Here is a 13666-nt window from a genome sequence, read left to right as displayed (position 1 = left end):
CGAACTGACAAATGTTATCATGAGGGAGGGATCGGGGGGTGTCACTATTTGTGTACTATTGAGATCAAAAGAATCAATACCAGCAATAATTTTGCACCCGATATCAAGACGGCCAGGGGAAGTCGAAGGAACCTTCTTTCCCCATTAGGACTCAACTTCCCATGAGCCCATGCGTGTGACGCATAATGTATGAGTCTAGGCTGGATTGACACACTTTTCACGGCGCACTTTTAGTAGGTTAGTTTGTTAATACGTTCTATTTGACACAATAGCGTGTATGTATCTCATTTGTATTAAGATACACAATTATAATAATGGCGTATATGCATATATTAAAAGTCCTGTATCGAAATGTAAAGCCAACAGCGACGCAGACGTGCAGATGGACAGCAGGCAATTTGTTCATCCACACACATCGAGCGGAGTCGGTCGTTTCGAGACTGACCTTCCACGGGAGGCTCGAACCTCCTACGTGTAATTGTCACGAACTGTGCTGTTTGCTGTCACGCCGAGGTATTACTCTTGACTCCAGAGCAAGAAATAAAAGTGATGAGCGAGACGGTGGACAGAAATCAGTATACAAATACCAGGATGGGAGTCCGAAGCTATCAGCTACACGCAAAGGTAAACAATATATATATATATATATATATATTTTTTTTTTTACACTTTTGAATAACTGAGAAGTGAAGTAGATATGGTGTTGTAACTCTATCTTACCTAGTTTAAATGTGTATTTCTTTTAAATTGTTTTACAGTAAAGGAAGCTGGCCGAGATTTTACTTACTTGATTGTTGTACTCATCGGACTTGGAGTGACAGGTAAGAACAGACAATACAACAAATAGAGAGGAGATTCTGTAACAAACAGATGCTCAGCAGCTCATTTTGTTGTTCAGTCATATTTTATGAAAACATTTTTTTGCATGTGTTTCAGGTGGTCTTCTGTATGTGGTCTTCCAGGAATTGTTTTCTTCCTCCAGTCCAAATAAAGTATACGGGAAAGCTTTCAACAAAGTCAGATTAGACCCAGAGGTACTGACCACTTTTTATTTATTTTTTTTTTTTTTAGGAGGACGGTACATTTGTTGCCATGGATGGTTATTTACATGTGAAGGTTTGCTTCATTGCCCGATGACAGATCTGATGATACAATAGTCTTATATTGGTGCTGTTTTAAAATACAGGTAATTGGTGCTTTCGGAGAACCAATCAAGTGTTACGGTGAGACGACTCGTCGGGGAAGAAGACAGCATATCAGGTTGGGATTATGATAACAGGATTAATTGTATTCACTAAGTACAGTATACACATGTTGTTCGTGTCATTTGTCGATTAGGGACATGAGAATGTGTCAAATGGTCAGTATTACAGTTTCAAATTTGTAACAGTTTTTTTTACAGTACTGTATTTAGCATGCGATGGAAGTGTAGTAGTACATCCTGCTGCAGGTTTGATACCTGGTCAGTAGGCAGGCACTGCCAGTCCCAAGCCCCAATAATAAATGGTAGGTAGGCGGCAGAAAGGGGATGCGGCGTAAAAACTGTGTCAAACAAATCATGTGTGTGACTTGCTGTGGCAAGACATGATGGGACAAGCCAAATGTCACAACAACTGACCTCATTCGTGTCATTTGTTCTGCTGTATGTGCTGCACCTTTGAAGTGAAGTGTCACAGAAATTCTCATACTGTATCATCTCTATTTTCAGTCAGTTTGCTTTTGTAATGTTAAATGAATACCAGTAAATGTGTTTTCACTGTAGTCATATAGAGTATCTAAAGGATGGACTGAAACACATGAGACTGAAGTTTTACATTGAGGGATCCGAACCAGGGCTTAAAGGCACAGTGCACTCTGAGTCAAAAGAGGTTTGTATTACTCATCTGGTCTTCAAGAATATAAGTAATACATTTGAATATCACATAAAAATGTCAGTAGTTCAATTCAAAAATTGATACTCATATTGCATATATTTAATAAACACATTTGGAGAATACTTTTCAGAAAGTCAAATAATACTTAACTTCTATATTATTTCTATTAACTGTAATCAGCAAAGTTAGACTTTAAAAAATCATGAAATATTTCACTTTCTGTCGATTATGGGGTTAATTTTTTCAATTGAACTGCTGAAATTAAGTTTTCCATGATACTCAATTTGTTTTTGTTTTATTGAGCTACACCTCACACATAGCACATACACCTCAGCACATAATACTTTATGAACCATGCTGTTATTTAGAACATGATCTTAATACACCCTTCTATTTGTACTCGTATATGCCTTTTAGCACAGATTGCATTCAAGTTTTTTAATCAATTTTGTCACTAAGAAAAAACATCTTCTTTTACAGAATGCTGAATCTGGGAAATATGAATTCCGCTACATATTTGTGGACATAGACACTTACCCGAAGCGGACCATCATTGTTGAAGATAACCGATAAAAACAACATCAAACAACAAAATGAGAGGATTACCTAATGAAGATATTTCACTGGCTGATAATTGATCGTTTCTGTGTATATTTTGTATGTTGTGAATGTGAAAACAGGTGAGGAATACGAAATCTAACATTACTTTGGTGCTCACAAGTGTTTGCAGTGAACATCAACAGTTCCTTGATTTCAACTTTAGGATAAAGTCATATCTTTCTTTGTCAGTGTGTATTTAATATTTTAGATCTTTTGGGGGGTGACGAGGTGGGGCGGGTGGGGTTTGGGCGGTGGGCGTAATGTGTCCACCATTTCAATGACACTCAAGTGCGAGATTGTTGTTCTCCAATAATGGCCACTTGATGGCGACAAAGTCGACTGATGTTAAAACCTCATCTTCGTAAGCGTTTAAAATGGTGTTTGGAATCGATTACTGTAGTGCAGTACAGTTATATTATCGTTATAAATTAATCAAAAGCCTATTTTACTATTTTGTTGACTATCTAATTTTTTACTTTATCCAGCGACCCTATGTAGCATTCTGAGACCGTCGTGAATGTTAAAGGTCTCTTTAGATAATTCTCGAGAACGTCTAAACCCCCACTCACCCACCACGATTCTGTCGCCGTCACGTGAGTTCGTGCAGTTAACACAAACATAAATGAATTAATCATTTGCTCCAAATAAAATAGCTGAGTTCTGAGTTGTTTTCATCTCAAAACGTCGCTATTCACGCGTATTCCTGTGGTTAAATCGAGTATTTTCCGATTATCCCTTGAAGGCAACAGCTGAAACCCCGCCTGCTGGAAGTGGGCAGGATGTGCTGGGTTAACACAATGCTAAGCAAAACTACAAGACGAGTTAGTTTTTTTTTTCTTTTTTACTTGTAAATCTAAACCATAAATATTTCGACCAGTGGGTAGGACGTGCTCTGCGTTGAAAATGCTTGCACATTAGATCATTTTCAGGTGCTTTTGGGCGGAATCGTTGAGTAAACGGAGGCGACCGTAAGTGTTTGTGGCCTGCTTTCATTTCTCCAGTTGCTCCCTGGAGCTTCCCTGGCATCACATCAGCGCACAAGACGCAGGCAATGGCCCACCTCGGCGGCTAACTAACCGTGAAGTGTACTTTGATGCCATTGCGATGCGTTAAAGTAAGTCCATGTATGTTTGGTGATCTGCTAGTTTAGGCTTCTAGCTTATCGTTCCCAAACAGCTGTTTTTAATTGGGACTGCTTAGAGGCTAAGCTTCTTACTGTACTGCATTCTTTATTTTTTATTTAGAAGAAATATAAATGTTGACTATAATTTAGATTTATGCGCCGTGGCCTTTTTTTCTCAGCTTGTCCACAAAACGCGTGGTGTGTTCGAGAAGGATTGGCCATCATTCAGATTTTTTTGTTTTTGTTTTTGGCGTGTTGTTGAATCAGTCCGTGATGTTCAAACTACGGCCCTTGGCATAAATTTCCAATTGATGTCTTCCGTTCTACTACTATGGGGTGGTAAGCAGGGGAAGAGTAGAAAATTCCCTTCTCATGTCTCACTTCCTTGTTTTCCGCCAATAAGACATCTAAAATACTAACACAATTTCTTTTCAAAGTGTCCCTATGATATACATGTACAGTGTGACCTGTGACTGTCAGTTCCACTTTATGCTCCATGTCAAGGTCAGCTTAGTGCAGAATGCTCTTGTTTTGCTTCTGAATGTGAAACTGAAGTGATTGTGTCGCCGCTCAGTGCAGGAGCGGATATGTTCGAGTGGGATAAAGAGCCCCCCCTCACCACCAATCAGAAAGTCCTTAACTTTTTTTTAATTCATCACCCTGCTATTTTCATTTGTAAATAAATTGAAAATACATATGTATATAAATTTATGTAAATGCTGAGCATATTATTACCTACGCTGACTTCTTGGGCCTCGAAATAAATTCAAGGTGATGCATGTGAAAATGGCTCCGTTGATATTTATTATTATATTACTGTAATTATATTTCATATAATATAAAAAATGTGGAAAATTTGGGAAATCCTTTGTCCTGAAGGGCGGCATTTGATTTAAGATGAGGTAAAACATTTAATGTGTATGTAAAATTGTTTATTTTCCAAATAAAATAGTTCATTTTTTATGTTTATAAGTTAATTTAATCAACACATTTTCAATGACACCTGCTGTTAGTCAACTGTTGGGAAAAAAAACATGCTTACCTTTAATGATGATGAGATTGTAATGTTGCAGTCTTAATGCTTTTTTTTTTTTTTTTCCCCCTCAATGTTTGCCCGGCACGGGCTTTTACAGTAATACAAGTGTGATTTTCTTTAATAATTCTGGGGCATCTTTAAAAAATGTTCTCAACATTAATAAAGAGGTTTCGCAGATGGGTTTATTTTTTAAACCCTGTTGATTGTCAGACAAGTGTAAAACGAAGGTAATCGAAGCGGTGCCTCACAGGGGATCGAAAGTGATGTAAAGTCCCTTGTTTACAGCTATAGCTGTTACGAAATGTCCTATAAAATTAAAGTTGTATTGTATCTTTCACATGCAATTACCTTTTAAATGACTTTTTGTTGTTTATTTTTTGTGACAAACTGACAAACCAGAATGATGTTCATGTTGCTTGATTTGCCCTAACTAGTTGTATTTCCATTTAGAAATTAACTTCATTGTCAACTATGAAAGCCCAGTGATTGAAGTCCCACCAAAATGGAGCTGTACTGGTATATGTGCGTATACTAATTAATACCAACATAGATAATCATTGAGCATGAACGACCAATGGTTGACCCTGTTTGTCCTCCTCACGTCATTACAGAGTGGTCATAGTGTTCATCATCATCAAGATCTTCTTCTACGTGTGCTGGTACCGCTCGAGACAGAGGCAGCTCGCCGCGTACTTGAGCAACCCCCGCAATGCCCAGATTGTCATTGTTGGAGGGAGGGCCTACCTCCATCAAATGTGCGAGAGGCAGAGTGTAAGTCCTGACTCAAACCATCCCATTGATTTTACAACACCTCCGGGCTTTGTTTTTATCACGGTAGATGTCAGGAATAGATGACCTAAGTGGCTTTCTCAGTGTAAACTGCAGGAGGAAGAGGAAGTCAAATAAGGTCGCTGAGCCATGATCTGTCTTTGCGGAGGGCTTGTTTGCCTCGCAACGCCTGTAAAGCGAATTTTGCTTTATGTGATAGCTGCTCTGTTCAGATGTGTGTTTGAATTGTGCACTCGTCTGCCACATGTGCACTTGTGTGCACTTATACTAGTACCGAAGCAGCGCTGGCTCCTGCTCATTGAGATGGGGGAATTTCAGAGACCGAAGTGGCAGTTATTGTGTGGTTGATATTTGAGATAAGCATATGAAATGTCCCTTTTAAAAAGTTTATAGGTTGCATTCTGCTGTTTTAATCATATTTCCAATTAGATTTTTTTTTTAATTGTTTTATTTTCTATATTTCAAGAACACTATTGCCCTTCTCTGCACGTCACTTGCCGGGTTTACATGAGCCATGATGTATTCTGATTATAACAATCCGAATGACCAAAACAAATGGAAAATGTAAACACCTCAATCAGAATAAAAAAGACCGAATCCGAATGGAGTTTCGTTTGGATTCACAGGGGTGTTATACTCCTTTTGCCGATCCGAACGAGTGCCATGTAAACAGTTCAATCAGATTAGCCGAAATGCTCCGCATGCTCTGTTTTGACGTAAATGCCTAGTGACACTTTAAAATGGCGTCTTACCAGAGCTCGTCTGCAACGGGCGAACTTGTTTTAAAGTACTTGTAACTTGTTTTTATCAAGATGTTGCTTCTATAAAAGTGTTAAACCATCACATCTACTGTGCTAAATAGATGAAAATCTCCATCTTAATCAGTGACATGTTTATATCAATCTACAGATGTCACATTGCTGATTAACGTAATGGCGCATGTGAACGGCAGATCGGAATAGGTCACGTCACGTGTAAACGAGCGACCACAGATCTTCATTTGGAATGATTTCAGTCAGAATGTCCAAAAAAGTCTCCATGTAAACTCAACTAATTTGTCTGAGGAACACCAGCGAGCAGCAACGCTGACGCCGTTGTGTGTGTGTGTGTGACTCATTTAAGACATTTCCTGTTTCCTTCGCCCACATTGCATTAGTCATGACTAACGGTTTGAGTCAGTGATGTTTTCAGCGTTATTTTTGCTGTATTTTAGAAATGCAAATCTTGTCGATGAAATATATTCTCAACTAAATGCTGGTATCTGTCAAGTTTCATAGCTGATCAGAAGTTTGCAGAATTGCGGAGAACAACAGTCTTAATCCACTGCAAGATTGTAATATTTCCTACTGGCTTGTCAAGTTTGCAAATGAGTGGCCTGAAGCCAAGTGTGGCCTGAAGCAAAATGCTTTAAATGTATTTGGTATTTATAACCATCAGAAAAAGAATGTGTGCAGTAAAACCAGCCTAGCAAATACGCTAATTGTATTCTCATTGTACATATATACCTGTACGTTCAGTGTTGTTTAAAGAGGAAGTCAAGTTCAAGAATATGTTCTATGCAAGCCCACTAGTTGAAACAGGGCATTCTGATAAATATTTCGTTTTTGTAATAAAAGTTCAAGCATCAAAATGCATTCATTTTTAGCCATCTCTGGGGGCGGCCATTTTGTCTTCTGTCGACTGAAAATGACATCACAACGACCAATCGTGGCTCAGATAAAAAAAAAAAACAGGTCAGCCGTGATTGGTTGTTGTGAGCAGTTGTAACGTCGTTTTCAGTCGACAGAAGACAAAATGGCCGCCCCCGGAGATAGCTAAAAATTAGTGCATTTTGCTGCTTAACTTATATTCCACAACAGCAAAATTAATCAGAGTGCCGTGTTTCAACTAGTCGGTCTGCTGGGAACATATTCTTGAAAAACACATGTTTGGGTTGACTTCTGCTTTAAGTGTTGTGCGTTTGCCTAAGTGTGTATGTAATTATTTGACTTTTCACTTTTTCTTTTCCTATCCCTCTGCAGCAAACTTCACTCTGGCCAAGCTGGTACGGCGTACCCGATGACCTGTCACAAGAAGAGCCCTCCACGGCGCTGCCACCTGCAGTATCCTTGTCCCACTTGGACATGCCACCGCCATATGATGCAGTCTCTGGAGGTAGCACACCCGCTGTCGCCTTGAAACAACAAGACTGATTCAGCCTCTTGGCAGCTTTCAAATCAACAGCAACTACATTTGACCCACACAAGAAGCTAAATAGCATGCTCATGACAAATGCAACAAAAGTAATGTACCGCAAAATCAAGAAGTGTAAAGCTTTTGTTCAAGTCTTAGTAGCCAAAAGTTGGTAATTGTCATCCCAATCCCACAAAAATGTAATGAGGCATTACGCGAGTACAAAAAAATGTTGCCAGATCTGATGAGGTTCCTCAGAAATAAAAGAGTCAAAGAATGTTGAATTTAAATCGGTGCCAAACAAAAACATCCCATTACCATTCGTCACAACGATCATGTGTGAGCACAATGTGTGGGTTTTCACCAAAATAGAATGGGAAACAGATTTAGCCATTATGAAAAGCCCATGTTGATATATCAAAAATTGTCAACAGGACGTTGAACGGGTAAATGAACAACTGAACCAGCCAATAGACACATAACATTTTCGAGAAAGATTACATTGCCTTTCCTTTAGCATCAACACTGATTTATTTATTTATTTATTTATTTTTTAAGATGAAGGATGTGATGATGATGACTAACTGGTCGGATAACAATGGATGTGTCAAAATGGGTAAAAAAAAAAAAAGTGGACCTATTTGACCTTCTATTTTGACTGTTTAATTTGTTATGAAAACACAAAGCTACAAAATGACAACATTGTAGGAATATACTTGAAAGCGTTCATGATTTTCATGCGCTCTTTTTCTTTGGATAGCTATGGTAAATAAAGGAGAAAGCAGCCCATAAAAGTTGAAGTCAACCCAAGCATATTTTTTTCATGAATATGTACTTTGCAGGCCCACGAGTTGAAACACAGCATTCTGATAAATATTGTGTTTGTGGAATATGAGTTTAGCAACAAAATCCACGTTTTTAGCTATCTCTGGCTATCCATTTTGTCACCTCTGTTGACTGAAAATGACATCACACACCCTCAGGGCTCTGGCGGCCATTTTGTCACTTCTGTCGACTGAAAATGACATCACACGCCCTCAGGGCTCAGATAACGACCAATCATAGCTCAGCTTCAGAAAACAGGTGAGCCGAGTGACAGAATGGCCGCCCCCTGTGATGGCTTAAAAACAGGTGCATTTTGCTGCTTAACTCATATTTAATATTAATCATAATGCCTTGTTTCAACTAGTGGGCCTCCATAGAACATAGTCTTGAAAAAAATAGGTTTGGGTTACAGATAGTCCAATATGCTTTTTTCAGGGCCAATACCAATTATTAGTAGTCAAGGAGGCCGATAACCGATATTTGGAGCCGATATTCATTTTCAGTAAAAGGGGAAAATATTGACATCAAAATCTAAAGGAAAAATACTCTTAACTTTGTTGCAAAATCTTTAAGCATGTTTAAGCATGATTTTTTTTTTTTTTTTTTTTAATTATTATTACAAGACATTTTGACAATATACATCTCTGCTATAAAATTAATTAAAATTATTATCGGCCAGCAGAGTTTTAGAGACAGCCGATGACGATATTCGTCAAAAAGCCAAATACCGGTGCCGATAATCTATCCCTCATTTGGGTTGACCTCCTCTTTAAATTGCACTGTTGATCAACTTGCATTATGCTGCGGTACATGTCTATACACCATAAAATATTAAAATGGTGTCGAGTAGGATGCATTATGCTAGATGACAACTCTCTGTTCCCAGTTCTGTCACTTGTGAGCCATCAAGCCGTGTGTGAAGATTCCCACCATCTCTTATAACTGCTCACTTATGGCAGCAGCCTGTAGGCAAGTTTAGTCAAATTGATTTGAGTCAGTCACACATTTCAGTTTCTTCGTTTAGCTGTAGAGAGGAAGGAAAATGAATATCAGCTTTGTCCAGGAGACAAATATTCATCTGTACTCGTACATCTGCCACAATCATGCCAAGTGTAAATGTCACCAGAGCCCTCAGAGCATTTGTTGATTTTCAAAGCTTTTTCAGCACAATTTCTCCCTTCTCTGTTTTCCTTTTCAGAAGACGATCTGAAACCCCCTCCCTACAGCGAGTGCGCCCACCACGACGCCGAGGCCGACGCGCCTCGGCCCTCCAATCACACACCACTCATCTCTGAGGGAGGGGACTCCAGTAGCTCCGAGGCTCCGCCCCCTTATACGCAGGCTCCCCCGCCCCAGGCCCGCCAGCAAGAAGGCCGAGTGAGCTGCACAGAGTCGCAGTCTGAGAACACGCCCGTCTAGTTGAACACCAGATTGCCTTTTCCCCAAATACTGCCTTCCTACAGACAAACCTCAGCCTTGCTCTTAGTTGCACCACAGCGGACACAAACTGTGTGTGTGCTCAGTGGTCCTTGGAGCCCAGTTCGCTTCGTCTTTTTCTGCCTACTTTGTCGACATGTGATCTTTCCGGTCAGAACAGATGACATCAGCAAGCCCGTGTGCCTCAAAACCTAAACTGTAGCAACCATGAGCGTGACAGCTATGATGTCAAAACTCCAGCCGAGTCAAGACACATGAAGAGAAATACTGTTCACATTTTCAACTCAAGTATCGCCTGAGTGTAGCGCATTTCATGCCTCTTTCAACCACGTTTGGGGAAATTAGCAAACACAAGCCCGTTCTTCAGTTCTATTTTTGGCTAAGAATTCTTTTTGTCACAGTGGTTTCCAGAGCTGGGCAGTCCGTCCCTGGGCCGGACCGGTCGGACCCTCCGGCCCGGCCGGATACCCATTTTTGGGGCGGAAAAAATTTTAAAAAAAAAATGGCTGGCCTAAGCATGGCCGGAAGTTGATTTTAGTCCGGCCCACTAATCGGCCCTCATGCGTGTGACGTGCTCGCGAGGCGGCCAAATTTCATCTCAGCCTACTCGGTGAAAGGCCTCTTTTTAGGCGTCTTTCAAAACAACTTGTGTCCGGGAGTATATTCAAGCTGCGCGCAGCACTCAAGTATGGCACATCATGTATTTTTCCTACTTCCGGAAATACGCCGTAGCAAAACTGCTGTGTAGTGGTTTGCTGGCATGCTTTTATTTTGAAGGCCGGGAAGTGTGAAGGAGGGGAAGTGTGGAAAATAAGTAACTTGTTGAATGCTTGCAGACTTGTCGTCTGTTGGCCCCAAATAATTATACAAGAGGACAAATCCAACCCCAGGTACCCCAAGTACACGCAGCTGGGTAAGCACGTGAGTAAGTGGCGCGTTTGAAGGGTGTCCGCAGTGGGTTCGAATAGTAAGTTAGCCAGCTAATTGCCTTTAAATAAACCTCTTCTGTTAGCATAGCATCTCACCCGCGGGGGCATCATGCATTTTTTTGGGGGGGGGCGAGAGCCGACAATGTTTATGAATATGGCTGGGGGTCGCCGCCGGGGGGTCGCGGCCGGAAGGGTACCAAGGTCATGCGTGGAGGGTCGCGGCGGGACGGGCAAAAAAGGGTCAAGTGCCCAGCTCTGGTGGTTGCTTCCAAAGCGTGGCAAATTATTGTATCAAAGAGCATCCAAATATGTGTCCAGAATGATTTGCTAGACTCATGATGTTAGTCTTTGTACACTACCACAATGTACCAGTATTTGAATTCAAGTCAAGGAGATGTTTTATTTCTCGATTTAAAACAGTTCCTAAGTGTCCTAATCACATACGTGTATGTGGCATGCTTTCATCAAAAGTACCCCAAGGACACCAAAAAAAAATGACATCGCATTTTATGCACACTGTCTTTTGAATCAAGTCATTTGTGGGCCCAGATGGCTTTTATAAGTGAGTCAGCCCTCATCCTCCCCCACATAGCAATGTCAAGATCAGTTTTAGTTCGAGTGTCAACTAGTAGGCTGCATGTCGCAAGGTTTGGTTGTTTCCTTCCACAGTTCTCAGTAACAAGTGGCCGTGGCAGCCCATCTCACTCAGAGACATCTTTTCAGAAATGGCCAGAGAACAGGAGGTTTACTTGCGCCATGTTTTTTGTGAAACCGCTTCATTTAAACCTGAAAGTGGAAACATCCATCACATGTTGACTGTTTAAGTCAGTTGTGGTGGTGTGTCGTGGCAAGTTCCTAAAAACTCTTTGGCCAAGTACTTTTCTGGGCTATATATGTTTCATTCAACGCTTAACGGGGAAGGCAACCCAAGAATGTTCTTGACAATATGTTCTATGCGCCTTCACTAGTCGAAACATGGCATTCCGATTAATATTGTGTTTGTGGAATATGAGTAAAGTAGTAAAATCTGCCCGTTTTTGTCCAATTCAAGGGGTGGCCATTTTGTCACATTCTGTTGACTGAAAATGACATCACAGTTGCTCAGGTAACAACCAATCGTGGCTCGGCAGAAAAAAATGGTGAGCCGTGATTGGTCCTTACCGGAGCCGTGAGCAAATGTGATGTCATTTTCAATCAGAATTGACAAAATGGCCGCCCCCTGAGATGGCTAAAAATGGGTAAATTTTGCTGCTTAACTCTTATTCCACAAACGCAATATTAATCAGAATGCCATGTTTTGACTAGTGAAGGCGCATAGAACAAATTGCAAATAATTTTTGGGGATTGACTTCCGCTTTAACATGTTCGTTTGAAAAGTGCTATTTTTCTTAAGATTTTTTTTTTACGTGGATTCTGGTGCTTAATGTGCCAAGGAAGTCCCTGCAGGGTTCATTGGGGAGCATTTTGTCAATTTAGCCATTACAGCTAGCTAGAACCAACATTGGTGCTTATTGGGTGTTATTAGCTGCCTGTGATTTGTGGTGCGGCCTAGAGTTGCGCTGATGAGTGTTTCTAATATTTTGTCCATCCTCGCATGAACTGAAGATTTTAAGCCAACGGTAAAACAATGAATTATGTAATGGTTCCTCAACATATTCGAACAACTCTTAACTCTGACAACCGCTATTGTGACTTTTGAGCTCAAGACCGTAATGAAAACAATTAAGAACGTGTGTATCAGGGTCCTTTGGGTTGGAGTGGTCAAGGGCTTCTACAATTTTTTTTTTTTTTCCTTTTGTGAAACACTGCAAAATGAAAACTAACCAAAAAATATTTTAGCAGCTTCTTATAATCTACATATGAGTCTACCACAGGTTGGTCAGCTCAATTTCTGTTATGTTGTCATTACCATGCGATTTGGATTTGGTTTCACTGCATTTCAAAGTAAACTTTGCTTGAAGTTCTGCCTCTTGGTTTTTTTTTCTAATAATTCTTGTTGACAAATTCACATATTTCTTGTATTTGAAGGTGTTGTGATTGAGGTTCTTTTTTTGTATGGTGATGACAAATCAATTTGTGTTCCTTTTAAAATGTGACGGAGGCAATGTGCAAAATGTAGCTTAGAATGCAGCCCCATGATGACTTATTTCTATCCAAGCGTCGTTGTTCCTGTCTTCTCATGTCTCTACGTCCACTTTAACTTCCTGTTCATTCCCCACACGGCTCAATTGAATTGATCAGGTTGTGACTTTTTGATGGGGTGGCTTTTTACTTTTTTGTGGCGGGGGGGGGGGGGGGGGGGGTTGCATCTACTGCATTAAACTTATTGATAATACTGTATGTGTTATTTATTTTGGTTGACCATTTTCAAAGTTGCTTACATGCATTTCTTTGTTGGTTTTAAGTCATCCAGGTGATGCAATGCAATGGTTGAACCTACACTGCCTTTCTACATTATTGCGCGAACGATTTTTTTCCAATTTTTATAGTCGATGCAAATGGCACTCAGCATAATTTTCAAGTTATCAAACTGTTGGAGAATAATTGGAGTGGTTTTACGCAGATCCAATAGAGGTAGTCGTCAGGGTAGGGTGAGGGCCACACGAGTTTCTCTCTTCTATGCCCATAGCAGCCAGGTTCATTTCTCACTTTTGTACCTGGAGAAAATAGCCAGTCAGAAACTCGACATATTTAGAGGTTATTATCACAACTTGAGGGACCAGCTCTCTCCCATGAGTCAGACTCAAAACATGACTCAGCTACCAGACGCAGCCTTGTTGTGACATGGTGGCCATCCACCAACCATCCCATCCAGTTTGACCATCTAGGGTTGCACAGCACTCGTCGGTGAATAATCCCATGCAGCAAGGAATACCTCTGC

At 40.4% G+C, this 13666-nt stretch overlaps 2 protein-coding genes across 2 annotated transcripts; both read left to right on the top strand.

Annotated features, from left to right (window-relative positions):
* The first annotated feature begins 153 nt into the window (after positions 1–153).
* On the top strand, positions 154–2662 carry timm21 (translocase of inner mitochondrial membrane 21). Its single transcript, XM_086021154.1, has 6 exons — positions 154–624; positions 759–821; positions 937–1034; positions 1187–1260; positions 1763–1868; positions 2355–2662. Exons 1-6 carry the CDS (start codon positions 315–317, stop codon positions 2445–2447), a joined length of 744 nt encoding a protein of 247 aa, XP_085877280.1. The 5' UTR covers positions 154–314; the 3' UTR covers positions 2448–2662.
* Positions 2663–2731: 69 nt separating this feature from the next.
* Positions 2732–12751, top strand: LOC147127668 (uncharacterized). The gene is made up of 5 exons (XM_086021478.1): positions 2732–3588; positions 5084–5155; positions 5245–5404; positions 7444–7576; positions 9618–12751. The coding sequence occupies exons 2-5, from the start codon at positions 5136–5138 to the stop codon at positions 9836–9838; spliced, it is 534 nt and encodes a 177-aa protein (XP_085877604.1). The 5' UTR covers positions 2732–3588; positions 5084–5135; the 3' UTR covers positions 9839–12751.
* Positions 12752–13666: the final 915 nt, after the last annotated feature.

The sequence above is a fragment of the Filicampus tigris genome, chromosome 21 (assembly GCF_054856515.1).
Source record: "Filicampus tigris isolate MCC_2025a chromosome 21, RoL_Ftig_1.0, whole genome shotgun sequence".
NCBI lineage: Eukaryota > Metazoa > Chordata > Actinopteri > Syngnathiformes > Syngnathidae > Filicampus > Filicampus tigris.
The sequence above is the reverse complement of the archived record's forward strand: the minus strand, read 5'-3'. Positions and strand labels throughout refer to the sequence as shown.